Source organism: Homalodisca vitripennis, unplaced genomic scaffold, assembly GCF_021130785.1.
Source record: "Homalodisca vitripennis isolate AUS2020 unplaced genomic scaffold, UT_GWSS_2.1 ScUCBcl_1139;HRSCAF=4389, whole genome shotgun sequence".
NCBI classification, from domain to species: Eukaryota; Metazoa; Arthropoda; class Insecta; order Hemiptera; family Cicadellidae; genus Homalodisca; species Homalodisca vitripennis.
In genome coordinates this window covers 96,610-107,290 of record NW_025777354.1, presented here as the reverse complement: position 1 = coordinate 107,290, position 10,681 = coordinate 96,610, and the positions used below count along the sequence as shown (strand labels likewise).

The 10,681-nt window shown below is 34.6% G+C and overlaps 1 protein-coding gene across 1 annotated transcript; it reads right to left on the bottom strand.

Moving 5' to 3' along the window:
• Window positions 1–9,360: 9,360 nt before the first annotated feature.
• Window positions 9,361–10,366, bottom strand: LOC124371286 (craniofacial development protein 2-like). The gene is made up of 2 exons (XM_046829626.1): window positions 10,324–10,366; window positions 9,361–9,962 (listed from the first exon to the last, which is right to left on the bottom strand). Exons 1-2 carry the CDS (start codon window positions 10,364–10,366, stop codon window positions 9,361–9,363), a joined length of 645 nt encoding a protein of 214 aa, XP_046685582.1.
• Window positions 10,367–10,681: the final 315 nt, after the last annotated feature.

Sequence of the window (10,681 nt, the reverse complement as noted above, 5' to 3'; positions counted from 1 at the left end):
GTTTTTTGTAGAATTTTATGGAATGATTCTTAATTGTCATGAAAGTTTAACATAATAAAAATTTCACATGTTTACTGTCTGTATGCATGTCGAAAGTTATATTTTTACTATAAATTTTTATACTCAACAAAGTCTAGGTCAGAAAGGAATTGTTTCTATTAATTAGTGTTAAGAAGAGGCAATAAAACAAAGAACATTTCTTGTAGTATTTGGAAAACAAAATAATACAATTTTCTACAATAGTTAGACCCCCACAGTAATAGACGCAGTAGAAAGTTCAAGCTACTCTTCTTTACTCTTAGCATGTATATCGAAAGTTACTTTTGTATTACCTATATTCATACTTTCTACTGTTTTAGATTTTTGAGGCCGCATCGGCGAAAGTAAAAAACCTTAAAAATACAGTTTGAGGGTGGTTACAATTATTAGATTTAGAAACTTGAGAATTTTCCGTAATGTTTATTTTTAGAAGATTTTCAAGCCCACACATCATGTGGGTTAGATATAAGTTTGAACGTTTACTAATTATAATACAGAGTAATCATAATTTTTTTACAATACTAAATATAAGATTTTTTGTCCTCACAAGAAAACGGCTTGGGATATAAACTTGGTTTGAATGTAAAAACAGTTATTTTCAAAGGCGTGTAAAATTAATTTATAATTTTTGAATTATGGCCATCTAAACGTTTTTCAGAAATGTTTTTATGGGGATGGAAAAGTTTTAATTATTTTTATGGTGCATTTCATTTTATAGATAATTCATCGCAGACTCAATATTTTATGCACATCAAATTCAGCTACAAAAATATTCACTAATCACTTTAATATTTCAGATTGTTAGTTCAGTTTTCATAAATTGGAATTTTACTTAAAATAAAATAATACATTTTTTTCTACCAATGTCGAAACACTTTTTTATACATTTTATACAAATGTCGAAGGCTAACGATTACTATTGTCTGCATACTAGTGTAGTTTAAGTACAAGTAATATTAATAACAAAAAAATATAAATATAAATTATACATAATAATAATTTCACCAGAAATTAATTATAAAAACAATCCAAAAATAGATACATATAAACATAATAATAATATTGTACTAGAGCAACATAATTTAGAGCAAAGAGAAATATATATATATATATATACCGTTAAAAGTTAAATTGTATAAATGGCAATAGCCTTATTACAGACAGATACGGCCAAATACAAAATAATTGAATCGGAAAAAGTAAGCGCTCTGTGGTGTAATGGTAGCACATCCACCCGGCAAGTGAGAGATCCGGGTTCGACTCCCGGCAAGGCAAGTACTTTTTGTGATTTAATGTTTATTGAAATTATATATATGTGAAGATTAAAAGGTGCAATGGTTAGGTGTGGTATGAAGTTGTATTTTGAAATCATTACCAATACAAAGTAGACGTACACCATACCACGTATTAAGTTGTTGCTGTTTGGTGCAAACCCAATTCAAGTCTATAGCTCATTTAATTATACAGCATGTGTTACTTTGCCATATATGTTAAAATCTCATATGATTCTACTTAGTTTATTTACAAATTCCTTTATTTTGCAGGTTTCTCGTTTGTCATTATGATTGATAAAGATATTCTCTAAAGCTCAGCCTAATCCCATAGAGTGATGTGTTCCATCATCACTCGATATGTAAAAATGAATCTTCATGCAAAATTTCAAGTCAGTCATTTCGTTCTCAACTTATCCGGACAGACAGAAATAAAATTCCATAAATGCCTCATATTTAAAAAAGTTTCATTAACGCTCCTACACACATACCCACACTCACACCCACCCACCCACACACACACACACACACACACACACACACACACACACACACACACACACACACACACACACACACACACACACACACACACACACACACACACACACACACACACGCACGCACGCACACGCACGCACGCACGCACGCACGCACGCACACACACACACACACACAGTCACAAACAAGCTGAAGAGAATGTAAACTATACTAGCAATTGTATTAAAATAATAAAATAACATTTTTACATTGAGGTTTGTAAAAGATCTAACATGTAACATTTAGATTAATTTTCCACTGAAGAGAGTGTATTTTCCCATATTTTAAAGCCTATATTAGTGGTTACTGCAAGTGAGTTTTATATCTATATCAAAGAAAATGATATCACCTTAGGGTAGAAGGGACAGACACGTTTTACGAGCCGCCATGTCGATGACAAATGTCCAGCTAATGTCTGCAGACAGCCCGGAGAAGAAGGTAGGGTCATGTTAAAACTGGCATCACATCTGTGTGAGGTTTTTATGTAACGATATTTGTACTCAGGTACCGTGTGATATCAGTTTGTTGTGACATCTTAATCATCGTATCAGTAGTTGTGTGTTATCTTAATTGAGTATAATTTGTGTGTTATTTTGTATGTATAATTATTACGTAAAGGCACCAGTTTGATTACATTAATCTTAATCATATTGTAAAACAGAAAGGTGGTTATAGTGATTATTTTATTTATCTCTGGCAAACGCCAAATTTACAGTTTTAATAAAAAACGTATAAATATGTTGTAAGTTAATCGAAAAAAAAAACAGAGCAATAATATTGAACAAACATATCAAAAAAAAGTAGAGGCCAATCTCCTTTTGCCTTTATCCTTATTTTTGTTGTAATTATAGTAATAGCATTAATAAAACCATTAATGACCAATGAAGTAATTTACAACAATAAGATATATAATAATGATAATGGTAACGTACAAATACAAATTTACAATAGGCACAATATAGGATGCATAATGTTCACATATTAGTAAACATTTAAATATTAAATTAATAATAATAATTTTAATAAATATCAGTACCTAAATAATAAAATAACAATAGAACTCACAGAGAATGTATATAACAGGTTCATTAAAAATAATAACAGTTCTAATTCTGTCGCCTGTTGCTAATGAGCGAAGTACGATTTCTGTACGAACGATAAGTACAAGTTTATCTAGAGGGTTAAAATTAGGTATGAAAAATTAACTCCACTACCTGTAAACCATTATTGAAAATGTTAAACATCGGTGAATTGGGAATGTTTACTTCTGTTTGTCAACAACTTACTCTTGATACATTGGCCTTTTGGGTTATGATATTCTCAAGAAGAAAAACACAAAGTAAAGCAATTAACAGTTTTTAACATAAAGATAATATGAACATTTTGAGTTTGAACATTTCAGCTTAACATATAATGTAATTTTCATTAAAAGCTAAACGGTAAAGGGCCTTTTTATTGTATTTTGTATATTAGGATCACTGATTATAGAATAAACGAAGCATAGATCTCGTGTATGATAGCTAAAATGTGTTTCTGAACCCAAGAGCAAAGGGCAAGAGTATTTATATTTGAAAAATATAAAATTTATAAATTTACGTATTGAAAACTAGTATGAACTTATTCGCGAGTGTTTGCACATTACTAGAGCAGTGCTCTTAAAACAGAGGGAATACCTTCTTCCACGTGGCTACTATTAATAAATATATATATTTATATTCTTGCAGACGTGAAATGAATTTGGTTTGTAGCTATTTGTGTGTAAACGATGTGAAAGGGGATGAAAACAAATTTATTTATTATAAAATTTATAAAGTGTAACCTAAAAAAGTATTCATGAATTTAATTTAATAACCACGAGAATTATGGGACACAGTTTAGAACAGCGTCTTCTACCATTCGATGACGAAAACATATTTCTGTTTATGTTTGTGTATATATGTGTAAGCTATACCTGTAGAATAAGTTAATTTTGATGATAGGGTTTGAAAATCCATCTCTACGGCCTCTATATCTAAACTGAAAATGGTGAACTTAGGTTGATTTGGAGCTACTTTCCGGTCCATAATGTTGTCTACTGTGGAGCAAAAGCAAAGCCTCCCTCGATGACAGAAGTAGGGCGTCCATTTGATTGGTATATCTAATTGCAATTAACTATTATCAGTGTCATGCAGAAAAAAGAAAATAGTGAAAAAAATTATAGAGTTAAAATTATGTAAACTATCGAATTAACATAAAATAAATAGGTATGGAGCTCCATGGTAAACTGTAATAGAAAACATTATCTTAGTGATAAATTTACTCTAAGTTCTGGACTCGTGTGAATTTTCTCGTTCACTCAATGTTATTTAAAAATCAATCTAAAAACCCTACTCATGTTAACTGGCAACACACATTTAACAATTCTTTGAATTACAATAATTGGCCATATTATAATCACCAGGCATAAGGAATCTAGTTTGAAGTAAAAGATAGGGACAGCAAAACAAAAACGAATACCTAACTTTTCTCAGAGCCCGATAATAAAATCAGCTCTAATTGAAGCCTGCAACTACAAAAATTAAAAATATTTGACAACTCTTTCGCACAGATAGTGAAAGCCGAGATGAATGAATGAATGAATAAAGGCAATTTCTAAGTGTGAGTCTATGATGATTGAAACCAATGATGTAAAAGGCAGTTTAAGGGACAATTATTGTACATTGTAAGAGTATGTAAACTTGAAACCAATACCATCTCTATTCTTTCCAATATTGCTTGCTGTGATACACGTCCTGGTCGGTATTACTGATAAAGGCCGATATAAAATGCTTATAAAATCTCCTGGTATTTAAGGGTTAAAAAGCGGTTCCATTTGTAGTTGTATTGATAATCACGTTTGAAATTTTAAAACATTTGTGTATGTAAAATACGTTCCACTTGTCAGCAACACAATTTCATAAATTAATTTTATAATTGGATATAAATAATAAATTGTATATCCAAAACACTCATAGGGAACTGAAGAAAATCAAATATTCAATCTTGCAAAAATTAAGAAATTATAATGCTCTCCAAAGAATACCGTTAAAATATTTTTAGAGAATCATTGGCTAAGCATTAGCAAAGCCTATCTCTCGAGGGGTTTGAAAATCTAATGTCTATCTGACTGTCTATGAAGTTTTTTTATGAAACTTCATTTATATAAATATTGAGTTGCATCATGGTGCATGCCAATCCATATAATTTGGCTGAGCGTTAGCGAACACTTTACATTGATGTTATAAGAAAATCACAGGATAAATAAATTTGAAACCCATTTGTGTACAATCATATGATATCTTACTTATTAGCACATGTAACCTAACTATAAGAATGAAATGATTTACAAAATAAAAAATTTGCATGCAACCTCAGCGAAGGCTGTTACGCGACACGTAGCGTTGCAAACCCCTCCCTTGTAAACAGCAAAAAAATAATCATTGATCTAAAAAATGTCCTTTTTTAAAATCTACCGTCTTTCATTTTTAATGAAACTTATTATACATCTATGGTCCTCTTCCCAAATCAAGACCACATTTATATTTCATTTGTTAATGGGGTTATGTTTCTTATATCCCGTAAATGATACTAAATATGACAATTATTGGTACCGAATGACGATAACACATGGGGGTGGTGTTTCTGAGGTCATAGTAATAAATACTCGAATTGCAAAGTTTATTTATAAGTTCAATTTAATTAATGAAACTTACAAGCACCACTTTTAGTTGGTAAATTAAATGTATGCCTTGCCACGTTGCTGCCAATTAGAGTAGAAGAACAAAATATTTATATCTGATAGGTGGGCCTAAAATATCCAATGTTCTATGGAATTATGCCTACGATATTTTACTTTATCAAACTTTAAGATTTTACTTCCCTTCGCAATATGTAGACTCACAACCCGGGCGTCGGCGTCTTGGCACGAGACATTGAAGCTGTAGTCTAAGAAGGGTTATTTCTAGTCGGTAATTACTAGAAGAGGAGTAGAAGTTATGGAAGTGGTAGCCATCTACTCAAATAATACGTAAGCTCGCCTAAAACAAATCCGCGATGGTATTAGCCATTTAATGAGACAAAAAACTTATCACGACAAAGTGCTCGTCAGAAGGACGACGCCACAACTTGTATCCATTTCAATCAAGCAAATAAAAGATCTTCAAGGGTAAGTTACTATACTATTTACAACTTTACTTTACGTTACATTCATTTTTATATGTTTGGCATCAAAGGGCTAATTTAATAATACGAAAATATAAATTTTACTTACAGACATAGCGCGCGAGGTGAAATCGGTCACGTAGTTGGGCTGCTACGAAGGGTTACAATAAAATATTCATACGCGCGCCAATTAGGTAGTTAGTCCGTCGATAATTTAGTTCCAGAACATTGGATAAAAAATAATATTAAGTTGTACTGGCTAACTAGGTTGTGAAATGTTGCATTATATAAAATGGAACTAACTAACGGTACAAATTGTCTTGTACTTAGTACTCGTACAGAAAATGTTTCTAATCAACCTTGATTTCATAAGTCTTGTGATACCGTTCAAAGGTACAGCAGCTATAATTGTAGCATACAATAATATATCTGCGCGAAAGAAAATAACTGCGCTGGGAAACAGCGTGATAACAAGTTATAACGGTTGAGTCAGCCTCGTTGAGAGAAAAGTTTCCTTGTCAAAATGAGACAATCAGGCGGAAGAATTGGAGCAGAATGAGACCGCAAAGTGTTGCTCCGTAACAAAGTTTGGTCGAGTCCGCCATTGTTAGTGTTACATGTCCCCGCTTGAGTTGGCACAAATGTTTGGACGAGAACTGAGTAACTTTGCCGTATCGACTGGTGGTAGACTTGGGATGAAAAAGCTTATTTTAATAAACAAAATGTAACATTTACATTGGTTTAGTTTTATGACACTCAATACAGAAATGTATTCCACTAATTTTTTAAACACAAACATGAGAAAATTTTAAAATTAACATAATGCTCTTTAACTACAGGTTGAAGCCTTTAATAAGTCTGGAGACATATCAAAATGCAAAAACCAAATAAAGACTCTGATTTGGCGTATTTTTGAATATAAACGGTATTTAACTAAACTTGCGAATCGTAGAAATGTAAGAAAGAAATTATTCATAACAAATAAAATGAACTATCTCTTCCAATAACCATAAGTTAGATATATCGGTATGTGACAATGAATCATACAAAGATGCTCTTTTTTAGGAGCAATGCCAATAACGGCGGACATCTTGTAATTCGTCATTATTATATTTGGTGCAATTCCTTAAGTGGGAGTCAAGTCATCATACTGCCCCATTCTCAGGAATTAATATTGAAATATTTTTTAGAGTATTCTTATTTTGTAGAAGTTATGAACTGTAAAAGTTTTAACCGGTATGTCACGGCAGAATTGTAGATACACACCTTGAAATATCTGGAATTATAATGGTGTTTGGTATACGGTAACTATAAGGATACTTACTCTTACTCTTACTCTTACTCCCTCGGCGCTACAACCCTCCATGGGTCTTGGCCTGGTGAATCAGTAGTCTCCATTGGGGTCTGTCCTCGACGACCTCTCTCCAATTTCTTGCTCCAATCTTTCTTAGGTCAGCAACCACATCGTCTCTCCATTCTCATCCGAAGTCTTCCCTTGGGCCTTGTATTAGCAGGAGTCCACTCAGCCAACCTTCTTCACGACTCTGTTGTCGTTCATTCTCGTCAGATGTCCGAGCCACCTAATTCTTTGGGCCTTAATGAAGCGTACAATATCCTCACCGCTTAAAAAAATCAAGCAGGTCCTGATTTTTTTCGCCTCCTCCATGTTCCTTGTCTTAATTCAGGACCGTAAATTCTTCTTAAAAATCTTTCTTTCAAATATTCTCAATCTATTTATGTCCTGCTTGGTGAGTGTCCACGCTTCGCAACCATAAAACTACAACAGGCCTGATTAAAGTTTTATAAATTCTCAGTTTGGCCTCTTTATGAAGAATGTTGGAGCTGAAAAGTTTCTTAAATGCAAAGTAACATCGGCCTCCCGCGGCTATCCTTGTGTAAATTTCTTCAGTCACGCTGTTGTTTGCAGTTAGGAGTTGACCCAAGGTATTTAAAACTTACTACGTTTTCTACCTCATTGCCATTTACCTCCAGAATCCACTCCTCTTTGTTCCCATTCTTGTCATTTTCAGGTACTTAGTTTTTCCCAGTTAATAGTCAATCCAACTTTGCTCACCGCTCTTTCAATATCTTCCAGCTTCTCCAACATAGCTCTCTGACTTCTTGCAGCTACAACAATATCATCAGCATATGCTGATAACTGACTCATTCTATATGTGATATCACCTACACAATCCACCTTTCTCAATGCCGCTTCCAGAACCAGAATGAAGATTAATGCTGATAAGGAATCGCCTTGCCTAACACCTGTTTTTACGTCAAATGGTTTCCGTCAACTCATTATTGACTCTAACCATGGGCTATGGATCCTTTCCAGTGTTAGCATTACGAGCTTTATGATTTTCTGTGGTACTCCTAAGTGTTTTAAGACAAACTTCCATCCTCTGTCTATTCACCTTGTCATAAGCTCGCCTGAAGTCCACAAAAACACAATGCAAGTCCGTTCCAAATTCAGCACATGTTTTCAAACAATTGTCTTACCATAAAATAGTTGTCCATTGTTGAATCGTCCACCCCTGAAACCACATTGGTAATCTCTTATACAATGTTCTCCATAGTTTACTAGCCTGCTATGTATAAGTATGGAAAATACCTTATACGTAACATTGAGAAGCGTAATTCCCCTATAGTTTCTACAATCTCTCCTGTCCCCTTCTTGTATATAGGTATGATCAGTCCTTTCTTCCACTCCTCTGGCATTCTTTCTTGTTCCCACACTTTCGATATAAGTTCGTGGATAACCTTCAACAGCTCTTCTCCGCCATACTTCAGCATCTCTGCTGTTATAGTGTCGCTTACTGGGGACTTATTGTTTCTCATCTTCCTTATTATGTCTTCTATCTCTCTCTCCTGGGGGGGGTTGTACAAAGTTATCAACCTGCTGTGGTATCTCAAGATCAATTTCTGGTAGCAGAATGTCCTGTTCTTTGAGTAAGTCTTCGAAATATTCTTTCCATCTTGTCTTGATTTCCTCCATCTCTGTTATCACGTTTCCTTCTTCATCAAGATGTACTTGTGATTTTGCCTGGTATGCATCCGTAATATTTCTCATATTCTTGTAAAAATTTCCTGCATTCTTTCTGCTGGTAGTTTTCTCTCTAATTTTTTCTATTTTACTGTTTGCTGCTTCTCTTTTTTCCTCCTCATAAGTCTGTTTGCTAATGTTCTTTCTCTCTGTAATTCTCCACGTTTGCTCTGGTTCCAAACTTGCAAAAGCTTTGTCCTAGCCTGATTCTTAGAGTCCAATGCATTTCTGCATTCTTCGTCAAACCAGTCCTCATTTCTTTCAAATTTCCTTTTACCTAGTACCAGTTCAGCTGTGCCCCTTCATTGCTTCTCGCAGGTAATTCCAATGCTCTTCAATTGATAAATCAGTCGTAAGTCCTGTTAGTCTATCACCCAGTTCTTCCTGAAATTGTTGCCTCACATTTACATCCGCTAATTTTTCCACGTCCCACTTTTCTACTCTTGTCTTCCTTGCTTTGACAGTATTCGCTATACGATGTCTGAGAACTCCTCTCACCAAATAGTGATCACTATCACAATTAGCTCCTCTGCATGTTTTTATATCCATTATAGAAGTAGCCCATCTCTTTGAACTTAAAACATGGTCAATTTGACTGCAGCTATCCCTCCCAGGCATTTTCCATGTCCCCAGATGAATCTTTTTGTGAGGAAAGCAAGTACTACTTACAATCAGCCTCTGAGCTTCAGCAAACATGCATACTCTTTCTCCATTCAAGCTAGTTTCTTCATGCAGACCACACTTTCCTGCTACCATGTTGTTCTGCTCCTCTTTCCCTATTTTTGCATTGAAATCACCTAAAACCACTTTCATATCATGCCTAGGTATTTTATCACAAACTCTCTCAAGTTCTGTGTAGAAATCATCCACAATACCTTCTTCATTATCCTCTGTGGGGGCATACCATTTACAAACGAAATATTGCAAAACTTTCCTTTGATCCTCAATTTACAAATCCTCTCACTAATTGGTTCGAAACTTAATACCGCTTTCCTAATTCTTCGCAGCACAAAGAACCCAACACCTTTATGTCCTCTTACATTATTGGATCCACTAAAGTGAAAATCATAATTTCTTTTCTTGATCGTTCCACTATCTTTCCACCTTACTTTTTGCACCGCTCCAATGCTGGTCTTATACTTTTCTAGCTCTTGTGCCACCTCCTCCATTTTACCTGCTTTAAGCAGTGTCTGCACATTCCATGACCCAAAATATATATCCGTATCCCTTCTCATAACCTTATTAACTCGCCTTGGTCGTCTCCGTGAAATCCGTCCGGCATCTTCTGATTCATTATTCGTAACTTGGCGTTTTTTTTATGAGATTGGGTTCTCAGCCCAATGCTCAACCCCCCAACCTGGAGGACCAGGAGTTTGATTTCGGAGTCTTCTTCTCCTAGACCAGTTGCTTTTTGCCACAGCTTACAGATCCTGGTCTAACCATGGTTTTAAATCAGAGCCTCCTTCTCCTAGCCTTTGAGGAAACCAACCCCTATCCGTACAATGCAGTACGGAGCAGTGCTTATTTAATGGCGGCACTTGCTCGCCATGTCACAGCATCGTCACTGGGCTCTGTGGTATTTGATAGTTGTGACCTCGCACAGGTCACC